Source organism: Anabrus simplex, chromosome 9 (genome assembly GCF_040414725.1).
Source record: "Anabrus simplex isolate iqAnaSimp1 chromosome 9, ASM4041472v1, whole genome shotgun sequence".
Lineage (NCBI taxonomy): Eukaryota > Metazoa > Arthropoda > Insecta > Orthoptera > Tettigoniidae > Anabrus > Anabrus simplex.
This window is the reverse complement of record NC_090273.1, coordinates 90,885,665-90,899,780: the sequence shown is the minus strand read 5'-3', so window position 1 is coordinate 90,899,780 and position 14,116 is coordinate 90,885,665. Positions and strand designations below refer to the sequence as shown.

The window sequence follows — 14,116 nt, the reverse complement described above, 5'->3', positions numbered from 1 at the left end:
ATGCCACTATATCACTCAATAGTGAATTCAAACTTTCACTTAGGTTTGGCGTCAGGAAAAGCATCCGGCTATAAAATTGGGATGAATACACAGAAAATACAGTGTTGACCCAAAGTAGAAGAATGAGAAGCCTTAATAATGCTCCATTACGTGTACCCAAAGGGTTTTCCCGTCTTATAAACGTTATAACCTATTCCAGAAATTCCAGGAACAAACATCCACATCAGTTGATTTTTCTTTTTGCTTGGATGGAAACAAAAGAGGACTTCAATAAGATAAGTTCCAGATTGCAAGTTAATAAGTATTTAAACTGAAATAAACAGGAATACTTGAGAGTGATTTGAGAGAACCTGATGATGTCCCTTCAAGAGCGAAACATGTCATTCTGTTTTAATTTCGATGTTCCTTTTTCAAGTTTATTTATTTGATCGGACTCAGTATACCCTCTTTTTTTTACAATGTACACATTTTCATTTATGTAGGCGATGGACTAAAATTTGGCACGATTTCTTCAGCACCTCCGTGACAATTTCGTCTCATAAATATTGAGGTAATCGAAATATCTTCCGAAACAATTCAAAGAATGTGGGAGTAAGATTGCAAGACCTCATTGGAAGTATTATTTCTACATGCTTCAGATTGTCTTTTTTCCTTGAAATATACAGTTTTTGGCTCGTATATGTTTCGACAGACTGAATAACCTAACAGTTAAAGAAAATCGATTGAATTTTGACATTTCTAGGTAGCTAGGAGCTTTATCATGTTTTAACAGACTTTTCCTTTCAAATATGCAAAGAAATCTAAACAAACTGAACTACTACTACTCTTTCTAATACTACTTCTGCAGTACTAGTGCTGCTGCTTCTGCTGCTGCTAATATTAATACTATTGTACACAGTTCAAACAAATTAGGGGAACATGTTTTGTAACGTCCGGTATATGAACGTTAATATGGTAGATGGGGTTCCGATGGTCGTACAGCATACTTGAGACCTTAGCTACTCACTCCTCAGTGTATGTCAAAACGAAGTTATACTCCATCTGTAGGTGTAGCCATGCCTTAAACTGGCAGGTGACCCCTCAAAACAAAGTGAGTAGCGGTGCGTCCGTGAGGTACACGGACTACTGCGGTCATTTGAGCACGTTGTACGTCAACCAGCACATCCCTTGAGACATCGTAACGAGGTTCAAGTCTCAAGGGCCGTCACTTTGATCCAGGAAGGATGGATTTTTCGTCGTGTTGCTATGGATCTCAATGTCTCTCCGTCAGTTATTCACCGCTTGTGGAATCATTACAATGAGACAGGCCAGTTCACAAGGAGGGTTGGACAAGGTCGTGGACACATGACAACCCCACAGGATGACCGATATCTGACGATCTGTGCGTTGCGGCGTCGTTCAGCAACTACCAGAGAACTGCAACAAAACCTCAGGAGGGTCACTGGCGTCACGATGTGTGACCAGACAGTAAGGAACAGGTTAAGAGAAGTCTCCTTATGACCCAGACGTCCTGTTTGAGTGCCCCGTTTAACGCAGCAACATCGCGCAGCTCGCCTTTTGTTTGCTCGTACACACGTCAACTGGCAACTTCGCCAATGGAGACCTGTGTTGTTCACAGACGAGTCCAGATTTCCCCTAACTCAGCGTGATGGACGTCAACGTGTATGGAGACGCCGCACGCCGTGGTAAACAGTACATGCCAAATGTTGTCCAGCAAGGCAACCGAGTCGGACAAGGTTCTGTGATGTTGGGGGTGGCATCAGTATTGACGGCCGTACGGATCTTGTCGTCGTCCGTGGTAAACTTACCGCTGCGGGGTACATCGAGCAGATACTGCTACAACATGTGTTGGTTGCTGCATACGGTGTTGACCCTGAATTCATACTCATGTACGACAATGCCAGGGCTCATATAGCGCGCATCACCAGAGCTGTCTTGTGAGAACTGGAGATTCAAGAGATGGAATGGCCAGCAGTATGTCCCGACCTCAACACCGTCGAGCATGTGTGGAATAGGCTTGACAGAAGTGTTCGTGGACGTCCTGTTCCCCCAGAGAATCTCCAAGACCTCGAACAGGCTCTCATTGAAGTATGGGACCTGATACCGCAAAGTGACGTTCATCGACTTATACGGAGCATGCCACGTAGGTCTGTGATTAAATTCCATCTTGGAGGACTGTTATCACTTAGTTTCCACCTCCACCAAGCTCGATAGATCCAGTCGCTTAAGTGCGGCCTGTATCCAGTATTCGGCAGATAGTGGGTTCGAGCCCCACTGTCGGCAGCCCTGAAGATGGTTTTCCGTGGTTTCCTATTTTCACACCAGGAAAATGCTGGGGCTGTACCTTAATTAAGGCCACGGGCGCTTTCTAACCACTCCTAGCCCTTTCATATCACATCGTCGCCATAAGACCTATCTGTGTCGGTGCGACGTAAAGCAAATTGTAAAAAAAAAAAAAAAAAAAGAAATATAAAGTGTACCATTAGTGACGTCACACTAGTCGTTACCGTATGTCTCCGTCTCCATAAATGCTCTCTGAATTGATGCATAGGCTATAAATCGTTCATTACCAATACTTGAACTTCATTTATTAGAAGACATAATCATTAGCATTTTTTAAAGGGAAATGTTCCTTTCTGCAACATTTCACACACTGTAATTGGGCCGTTTCAATAATAATAATAATAATAATAATAATAATAATAATAATAATAATAATAATAATAATAATAATAATAATAATACTTGTTTTCTATAAATAAATAATACCCTTTGTGAGGTCTGTGCCTCGTGTTAAGACATTCTAATCTTAAGTAGGGTCTAATAATCAACGGCAGTCGAAATGTCCCGCATTTTTATGCTTTTAATCTGGCCAGCCCATATTACAGCCTTCCAGAAGGCCTTGGAGATGGAAACACTGGAAGGCACTCATGGCCTCCTCCCGACTTAATACTGTGTTATCTCTGTTATGTAGACACAGTAACAAGAAAGATCACGAGGTAAAACTCGAGGACTGTAATATTACTCTGACAGCCGCGAGTCACTCATACTAAATTAAATTACGAGAACAAAAAGCAACAATAAATAATTAATATGAAATTATGTGCAATGCCATGCTTTTGTCTCGTAAACCTCACCTTACATTTAAATGAATATTTTCTGATAGACACCATTTTGCTTCGTTTCAGACCCTCAACACGACGCTGAGGGGAGAACTGGTGCCACGGTGCCAGCTCTACCTTATTACTGCTGCCATATTCCATGATGGATTCGGAAGACGAAGACCCGGAGGACTTGTGTTTCTTCTGCTACGGAGATATGCTGTTAAAAGTCCTCTGAAGAATTCGCCATGGATACGTGGCCTCCATCAACCTGTCCCCATCCAAATGAGGGCAATAACACCTTACTACGGCCTTCTAGGAGGCCTTGGCGGTGGAAACACTGGAGGACTCTCGTGGCTGGGGTGCCACCTCCCAAAACACCATTACTGTTCCTAGTCTTGACTTCATGTTGTGTTGTTTCTGGACAACTTTTAGGGTGTCCTCATGTGTGTGAGTGTAAATGGAAAAGTGGTAAAGAATCAGTCACTTGCATTAATGTTAATCTGACTTCGATCCCACAGAAGCTTGACGCAGGCACTCAAGTTCTAGATCTCACTGGAAACAGTCTTCACACAATCCCTAGGGACGCTTTCCACGATGCGGGACTTATAAATTTACAAAAAGTGTATCTGGCGAAGTGTCGATTGAAAACTTTAGACAGATATGCATTTAGAAAGCTTATAAATCTTGTAGAACTTGATCTGAGTTACAATCTTCTGGCTGCGGTTCCGTCTCATATTTTTGATTCTATATCCGAACTGAGGGAATTAAAGTTGAGTGGTAATCCAATTCAAAGAATATTAAATGATGCTTTTATACATGTTCCTCAACTTGTGAGATTAGAATTGTCATCGTGTCGTATTGGCACGATAGAACCAAGGGCATTTAACGGTTTAGAGCATACCTTAGAATGGCTCAAACTGGACCATAATCGTTTAGTTGATATGAAACCTGGAACGGTGACTGCGATGAGGAATCTCCATGGTTTGGAATTGGCTGGTAATTTATGGAACTGTACTTGTGCGATTCGCCCTTTAAGGGAGTGGATGTTAAGGCAAAATATCCCCTACGATGTTCCACCGGTGTGTAGGTATCCTTCTCGTCTTGCTGAAAAAGCGTGGGATAAACTTGACCTCGACGAGTTCGCTTGTGCCCCAAAGATTTCTGCACCTGAATCACTTACAACTGGCGTGGAAGGACGCAATGTTACGATGAGCTGTGAAATTGGGGGCATCCCTGAACCTAAAGTGAAGTGGTTGTGGAGGAATAGAGTAATTGCTAATTTATCAACAGGCGTTCCTTACTCGGGAGGAAGGAAATTATATATGGTTCATGTGGCAGAAAAGGAGAGTAACCTGACCATTCTCACCGCAGACATACAAGATGAAGGTATGTACGTGTGTACGGCGGAAAACAAAGCTGGTAAAGCGGAAGCTAGTGTCACTTTAGCGGTTCTGCGGCGACCACCAGAAGGCAGTGTTTCCGGTAAAGTGCTGGTGGCCAGTATTATAGTGGCGGCTTTATTTGTACTGGCCTCCTGTCTTGTTGTACTTTGCGTGTGTGGGGTTCGCAGGAGACAGCAAGCGCAGGGTGGGATGGTTGTTGGATCATCTGGACTTGTGCGTGGAGGTCCAGGAAGGGGGCGGGATGACAGTTATGAGAAAATAGAGATGAATCATAAAGCTCCAACCGTTTTGAACCACACTGGGGTCAACGAAGGTGCTGGAAGATGCGGAAGTCTTCCTAGAAATGGTGGGAGTAACAGTCATTTAGGGCCTGGATCAAACAGTGAAGTGGCGGTCGTGGGGCCTCATATGGTCATGAGACAACATCCAAGACACAGTGAATACCGCGGAGTGCCAAGTGTAGATACGGACGTGGGCGATGGGGATGGTGATGATGAAGATGAAGAAGGTGAGGATGATGTGGATACTCCGACACCAACCACTGTATTGCCTGGTGCGAGAGAAAGTAAACTGTGGGGTGGAGTCAGATCATCCACAGACTCTGGCTGCAGCAACAGGAATAGTGAAGGCAGTGACATCAGAAGTCCTTGTCTTCCAGAAACAGACCTACATATTCCCAGGATAAGCGAATATGTCGATAGAAGGTGAGCAACATTATCTTCTTTAATTAGTTGGTAGTTATTTGGAACAAAATTTGGTGAAGTTGCGTACTATTACGGTGATAATAATAATAATAATAAAAATAATAATAATAATAATAATAATAATAATATGTATACATATTTCCTAATATAGCAGACGGACGGTTATTACATGATCTTACCGCATATCCATTTATTTTTTATGATTTTACAAGAGAAATAAAACATCTATGTAACTGTTGTTATATTGTTATATTTTAACTGACACCTGTAGGTATTGTTATGTATATCAGCATACTGCAGTGTGAAGAGAGAATTTTTTAGAATGAAGGTCCAAATTATATCGCAAAATGTATCCATTTTGTTTGGCTCATGAATCAATTCGGTTTTCCTGACGCTTAACACATTGATCTTTGCAGAGTTTTCCTAATACCACTCAACATTTTTATAAAAATCTCTAATAAACTTATCACAAAATATTGTACCCCTTTTTCTTTCCGAACGTTGCACCATTGGTCATTGTTCCTTTTTTTTTCTTCTCCTTACGAATATCACCAAGAAATCCTACTCAGTATTTAACTGATCTATATACAGGCTCTCTGATTATATTTGATGTTATTATTACTTATCCTACAATCACGGTGGCAAGTTAAACTTGGTGGAGAATGAGTTACTTCAGTATTTATGGCTATTTGTTTTTTCTTCATTATCCAGTTTGATTCATCTCTACACCGTGTTCTTCTCTTCTAAATTTCGAAATACAATACTTCACCTCCCATTTGCATATTTTATTTTTGAGACTATAAGGGTTTGCATTAGAAACTGAACATTCACACGACGTTTTGAATTGGTTTAAAGGCATATAAACAAAATAGTCAAGAATCATTAAAACGTCTCTTCTGAAAATGCCCTTTTCTTTAGGCAGAAATATATCAGAGTTACTTGACGATTTCAAAATTATATTACCTGTTAAATAAAAAGTAAATAAACATAATATTTGACATATATTCTTGAAAGGTATTGTAAATTATTTCATAAGTTTAAGGTAGTTAGGCCTATATTCGTATTTTTCGTTAGGGGTAATGTATTAATATAATCGGAATATTTTCACTTTATTATATATTAATGAGCTTTATACACTTAATCATTGGGAGTAATTTTATAACTGGCTTCCAATAAATATTCAATAAGTTTCCTTTTCAGTATACAATGTCGATATCTTCTGAATCCATTGCCAACATTATTCAACAGATGTCACTACAAATGTGCAAATATGATGAAATGTAAGAAAAATACAGAATTATGCCTTACGCCCTTATGGAAGTAATGCATCCCAGCATATATTTTAGAATATCAGGGATAGTTAAAATGAATTACAGTAAGTAGCCTGGTTACAAACATTGACAGCTCCATTTTTTCACAGAATGAGTTGTAGATTTGTTCTATAATTGCATTTATCAGGTAGGTAATGATTTTGAGGTTGATGCGTCCCTACACTGGTTTAAAAGTTTTAAAGGTTGTTTTGAAATACATACCTACAATTATAAATACGGCCAGCTCCATTATCGCTTTGTGACAGACATGGCCAGCTCCAGATCAGCAAATCATACAATTCAGTTCAGTAACGTGATTACTGACGGCGTTAGAAGAACACTGAGTAGGATGATATATAACACATGAAATAGTGAAGAAAATCATCAACGACAACTAAGAGAGTGATTGAAGGAAAGGGTGTGGATTCAGAATGTGATTGTATGAAAGGAGAAAGTCTTGATCTGGAAATAATCGAAATTATTAATGCTGGAATGTAGGAGGCAGATAAAAAAGAATTAAAAGACTAGAATTTTACTTATGAAACGGTTTCAAAAATTTTTATGTGATAAAACTCTCGGATAAGGAAACATGTAGGTAGAACACAGGATGTGTCTGTAAATTTTATAACTTAATGTTCCAAATATGAATTTTGAGTATTTTTTTGTATTTGTATGTTAAGTCACTCTGTAATCGTACTACTGTTCAATAAACTTTATGTTATGTTCCATGAAGGAAATAGCATAAACTCTCACGTGAACAGTGTAGGGAGAGTTAAGAAACGGTTACCTCAAAGTCTTCGATTTTAAAAAAACCAGACAGCTGCACTTTTTCTCTCAAAATTAATTAAGAATCCTTAAATTTTTTGGAACAGGTTAAGCTTGAATTTTTCAAAGAATATATAAAATATTACATTCTTAACGACTGTCCGTAATAGTTCAAATATTTTGTCCTATCGTGAAAAAAATTAACAATAAATTTGAGATGGCCATGTTTGCATTGATGGTAAGAGTAGAAGAAAACAGTAATTTGGTTGAATGGAGGAGTGTCTGTTCAAAGGATGCTATTTCCACCTTATGAAAGTTGTCAGAAAAGCGCAAGAAATGTAAAATAATAGGCACATGGAACGTACCCATGATCGAGTTTGGCACAACTTTGAAGGAATTACAATTTTCTGGTCTGGATTGCTCATGGATCGATGATATTCAACTGCTGTAATGCATATGGACGAAATACTGATATATCTTTTCAAATTGGAAATAGTACCTTTTGAACAGACGCTCCTCAAATACAGTTACCTGAAAAATAGTTTACTCATTTACAATTAAAGATTTATTTCCCCATAAGTAATCAGTAAAATTACAATTACAATTAAAATTTCTTTACAGAACCCTAGTCTTAAGGAAGTCAGGTATACCTTCCTTAGTCCCATGTGAAAAAAATTTGTCAATACTATAACAGTAGATGAGATATGTATGTTCTAAAACAATGTGTGCTGAGTCATCATTTTCCTACGAGGTCATTGACCCCTAGTTGCGGGAGATTTGAATTTTTCTCAGTCAGCAAAATTTGTTGGTGCAAGCAAGGTCATTGACCCGTAGTCAATAACGTCAGGCCAATGACGTCATTGTGATGTCAACCCTTACGCATGTGAGCAGGCCTAACGTCACAAAGGTAAGGTTATGACGTCACAATGACGTCCTAACTTAACCTGCAACTACGGACGCTAACCTAACCTCATTTTTAACATGGGAACGGAGTAATGCAAAATTTGCAAGGATACGTATTACGTAATTTTGTGTATGTATTTTAAGTATAGATATATTAAGTGGCTACCATCACTAAGTGAGACCAGACATGATAGCTTGTCTGGAGATTTAGAAATTACTTTCCATCATTTTTATTTTAGTTAATGACTTTTAACGTTTCGAATAATTTGTCATTTACTTCCCAAATATATTAATTGGTTCATACAATTCTTATCACTAAACCTCGACGTCTTTGAGGGTAAAGTATATTTACTGAACAGACGCAATACGGGGGCTCTTGAAGGAATAAAAGATGGGAAACTACAACCTCTTTTCCAGTCAATGCCAGGGTCAGGGATGGGTGGAATGAAGACCCCAAGTTGAGGGGAGGATAGGAATTGTGCCGGCTGCCGAGGCCTGTCGCACTACACTGGGGCAATGATTAATGACTGAGAGATGAAATGAAATAATAGTGGAGACTGTTGTAGGAATAAGGTATGGCAGGGAAAACCGGAGTACCGGGAGAAAAACCTGTCCCGCCTCCGCTTTGTCTAGCACAAATCTCACATGGAGTGACCGGGATTTGAACCACGGTATCCAGCGGTAAGAGGCCAGTGCGCTGCCGTCTGAGCCATGGAAGCTTCTTGAAGGAATACCTGTGCTTAATTTTAATGACACCAATAGTATTTCTGTGGAAGTAGTGGAGGTAGGAAGCTATTTCATCTAGAACTAGTGAAACTACTCGCTCTGCTGTAATAGAAATTAAGAACGTTGTCTTCATAAACATTTACGTTTCTCGTTTGTGCTTCCGTGACATGCATGTTAATCATTAGAACGCAAAGATTACAATTTCATTTCATTACGTTAATTAAACTAAAAATTAATTCTATTTTGTAACGAAAGTAAGGATTACAAGTAAAATTACTAGGAATATAATCGTTACAAGTAATTCGATAACTTTAACCCAATTACTTCCCAGCTCTGCATGTTTGTAATAAGCTTATTCAATTATTCAGATTAGGAAAATCATATTCTATACAAAAGTAAATTTAATTAAAACTTTTTTATTAGATCAATGAATGTTTTCTCTACCCCTGAATTTAATTTTGTGTTTAAGGTTGATGGCTGACTTTCTAATCTGTGGATACGTTCTTTCAGGGACGACTTGGCAGCTTCCCGCACGGTGACGGGTAACGGTTTGTCAAGCCTCGGACGACAACGTCTGGAGGCGCACAACCCTCGCGCTCTGCACGAGGTAACGACGTCGACTGGAGTGTCTTCTATAAGCTGCACGGCCACCTTGCGTCCCGGTGACCTTACATCGCCTCCTGGGTTGCCGCATCACGTCATGCGCAAACAGGCGGTTGGGAATAACGGAGGGAGTATGTACACTTCAGAACTTCCCGAGAACGACAACACACATCCGGATAAAAATTACCCGGACCTACTGGAGATATCTCCGTACAATCTCGGAAGTGCTAGTGGTGCCAGTGCTAATGTTGGTGGTGCTTCAATTAATATGACGGACGGTTCCTTTTGTACTTTACCGAGAAGGCGTGGGGGATTTGAGCGTGCAGGTGTTAGGGGTAGTGCTAGGTATTACAGAGGTGCTGGATCAGATAGTCAATCCCCGTTACTACCGGACAGTCGGTATGGTAGTAGTGGTGGTGAAGGAAGTGGAGGAAGCAATGGGTCAATACGAAGATCCTCTATAGACTCCTATTCGTCATCATATTATCCCTTATCAACCACTGGTACAGTGCATAAAAGGACAGGGATTGCCAGTCAAAGATCAAGTTCATCATTAAATCTCGCATCTCCTGGGGCGTCTTCTGTGTCCATGGAAAGTAGTGTGGGGATTCCTAGTAGAAGTAGGAAGAACCCTAGCTTACCAACATCACCAGTACATGAACATCCTCAAGTGTCAACTCCTACGACATCGGCAACCCCTCTGTTGAACTTGATGGGATCTGGCACCAGAGCTGGGGATCTACTACGGGATAATCTATATTCAACTCCCACCACTGTTTCTTCAGCAAATGCGAACACCTACGATTACCATGCTGCCCAGCTGGAGAGGTTCCTTGAAGAGTACCGCAGTCTTCAAGAACAACTTTGTAAAATGAAAGAAACGTGCGAGAACATTCGCCAAGATCCTCCCTCTAGCAGGCATCCTCCCTCTTCTATATCGAGATATACAGATCCTTTGTTATTTGGTGGAGACAACGTAAGTACTCCCTCAGGATCTGAAGATAGTAATAACCCTAAATCGATTCTTAAAAACAAATCTTCTACAGTTGCCGTAACTGCTACGTCAGCATCTTCGCCAATGGGTGGCGCTATCCCTGGAGCGACGTCCCCTTTAGGTCTCACGTCAGGAGGAGCAGTGGACTATGGAACTGACCTACCACCTTACTGGCTGCCAAGAAATCCTTTGCTGAGGAGATTCAGTGGGGGAGACTTCTTTCAAAGCTGAGAAACATTATTTGTTTCCCACCAAAGACGTTTATGACGTGTACATTTGAAACTATGAATGAGAAATAAAATGTTTGTGTAATTGAGTTACAAAAATTATAAATATGATTACAAATATATTTAAATTATGCATTTCTGTTCATATTAAAGGTTCAGTCAAAGTAAAAGGTGATTAGTGTTGTCAAAACCACGCACGCCAGGAAATGAAACAGCTTATTTTGCATATCTGTTATTTGTTAAGTGATGATGCATATGCATTATGCGTGGAATGTCACGTATTCATGGACTGGGTATAATACGTAGAGTCCATAATGTTCACTCGTCAAACTCAGAAATGGCATTTTATTCGACCTAAGAATTAGGGTTCAAAGTTTTTTAATACCTTGATGGATCATATTTATTTACATATTTATTTATGTATTTATATACTTGCCGTTTCAAAAGTATCTTGAAGTAGGTCCAATACTTAAAATTAACTACTCTGGTCTTTTGACCACAACTTGACAGATTCGACCTTGGATCGGTCCGGTGGCATTTTAAGGTGCTCAAATACGTCAGGCTGGTGTCGGTAGGTTTACTGGCACTTAAAAGAACTCCTGCAGGACTAAATTCAGGCACCGTCCATAGGGTTATTGAATTTTTTCTCCTTTCATGTTCCACACGTCAGAACTCGCAAGAATGTTATTTCACGTTCAACGATCCATAACATCCACTTTCATTTAACTCCTGTTAAGATCCTTTATTTTAATGATCTATTTCCTGCAGAATATACACTTATTTTCACTAATTAATAACTAAAGACCTGCGATTCCAATTTATAAATTCTAATGCCATTTCTAGTTTTGCCATTATCTAAGCTCCTTCACGGTACTCAGGCACCTCGGCGTCTGCAAAAACAATAAAAGTGGTGAGTGTAACGTAACACCAGTAACATAATTAAAATAAACTCTATATGCAAGAAAAATTAAATATAAAATAAGAACTTTAAGTTGTAAATTAGTTTACACATCTGACTACTCCGCTGAGCCGAGGCCTGAGTTCATGTTCGCGGAGACAGATATTTCCCCAGTAAAGGTATTAAATTGTATTGTTTACAGACCCCCTAGAGTAGGGCATATGATTGACTTTGAAGACATTCTACATCGAGTATTACCAACTTATGAACACGTATTAATATTCGGAAACTTCAATATAGACATATTACAGCAGAGAAGTGAAAGAAGCAACTGCTAAACATATTCCAGGCGTCTAACATCACAGTATTGCCACTACAACCGACTAACCACTCTATCGGGACAATCTCGTCATCTCACACCCTTCTTGATTTAATGGTTACGAATAATCCTCATCAAATTTTGTCTCATGGCCAGATTATTGTTCCATGAATTTCTAAGCACGACTTGATATACCTGTCATATTCTCTTGAAGTTCCAAATTATAAAACGAAATATATCACTTACACGGGCATTAAGCAGATAAATACTCGTGACTTTAGACTGGATACTTCATATTCTCCTTGGAAGGACATAATTAACATAGACGATATTGATATGAAACTACAAATGTTCAATTCCCTCTTACTTGGTTTCCTCGATAAGCATGCTCCGAAACGTACAGTGAAAGTATCTAGACCTCCCTCGCCATGGCTGACTGATGACGTTAAACGCATGATGTCCCACCAAGATTCATTACATCGGCTATATAGACGAACCAGCTCTCCTGATGTACTTGACCAGTATCGGTCTCTGCGCAAAAAAACGTAATGATCCGAAATAAGAAATTATTTCACTACCAAAAGCCAGCCAACAATAATATGAATGCACGATGCACATGGCGAAAGCTCCGCTCCATGGGAATAGCGAAACTTGAACCTTACCATTGAAACCCAGGTATACTGTTAACGAAACTGAGGTGAAGCGTGAAATACTCTCGATCAAGTCCAGTGCCACTGGAGTTGATGATATCACCATCATCATCATCATTAAACGTACCGGTATTCTATATATTATTGGCCCAGTAATTACTCACATACATAATTTATGCCTTAGTTCTAAAACATATCCAAGGATATGGAAAGATGGAATCGTAAGTCTGGTACAAAAAAAGTCTCCATCTGTTTCTCCATCAGACTATCGACCGGTGTGTGTACCTTCATTTCTCTCCAAACCCTTCGAACAGTTAATCCATCGGGAACTAACCGAGTATATTAACAAATATTTCTTGTTTGACCCAGTACAGTCAGCACGACCACTCCTGTATTGAAGGTTACAGATGACATTAGATACGTAATGAGTGAACAGAAGGTCACACTACTTACTCTTCTTGATTTTAGTAGTGCACTTGATGCTGTAAACATAGACATACTGCTGGCCAAATTAGAATCTCTTAATCTAAATCTGACTGCTTTACAACTATTTAGTTGAAAACATCCTATTTAGTTATTATCTCACAAACCGCAGACGAGTCGTTATAAATTACAACACTTCTCAATGGACAATGAAACACACAGGAGTACCCAAGATTCTGAACTTGGGCCATTGATTCTTATTTTGTACATAAGCAACATACCATCTCGATTGAAATATTGCAATTATCATATATATGCGAATGACCTCCAAATATATTATCATACAAAACTGAGAGATATTCGTATAGCAATTGATAGAACGAATGATGAGATACAAAATATATCATCATATGCTTGTGAAAACTCTATATTAATAAATCCCTCCAAGACAAAAGCTATTATACTTGGACAATCGAAATTAATAAACACGACAAAGACCTTAGACATCCCTTCACTCACACTATCTGGTACCAAAATTCCGTACGAAAGTTTGGTAAATAATCTAGGTGTTGTTATAAATGCAAACATAAATTGGAATGAACACGCCGCAGGTATCTGCAGCAGAGTATATGCATCACTCCATCGTCTGATATACCACTATAACAATTTACCGTTAAATATGAAAGTAAGGCTTATAAAAACATTAGTTCTCCCTTTGTTCTATTATTGTGATTCTGTATTCATAGATGCTACGAAAGAACAAATAAGAAAAATACAAAGGACCATGAATTCTTTATCAGATGTATATTTTCGGTACGCTACGATGCTCACGTCACACACCTTATTACAAACAACTTTTCCTCCTGAAATTTGAAGAACTCAGAAATCTTCATGTAGCCGCGTTGGTGTTCAGACTGCTAACTGAGAGAACTCATCTGTCATCAAACTTTACATACCTTTCCTCTTTTCACCAGCATAATACACGCACTGTTACTACACTTTCCATTCCCTTTAGCAGGTCAGCTGCCTATAATCGATCATTTATTGCGACGGGAACTAGATTATGGAACTCTGTTCCAAATAATAT

At 39.3% G+C, this 14,116-nt stretch overlaps 1 protein-coding gene across 1 annotated transcript in view; it reads left to right on the top strand.

Annotated features, from left to right (window-relative positions):
* The window catches only part of kek3 (kekkon 3), a 456,384-nt gene extending 445,529 nt beyond the window's left edge, over window positions 1-10,855 (top strand). Inside the window, exons 2-3 of the mRNA XM_067153374.2 lie at window positions 3,189-5,211; window positions 9,426-10,855. Of these exons, the coding sequence (XP_067009475.2) occupies window positions 3,350-5,211; window positions 9,426-10,743 (3,180 nt within the window). The 5' untranslated portion in view covers window positions 3,189-3,349 and the 3' untranslated portion in view covers window positions 10,744-10,855. The remainder of the gene's footprint in view (window positions 1-3,188; window positions 5,212-9,425) is intronic.
* The last annotated feature ends 3,261 nt before the right edge of the window (window positions 10,856-14,116 follow it).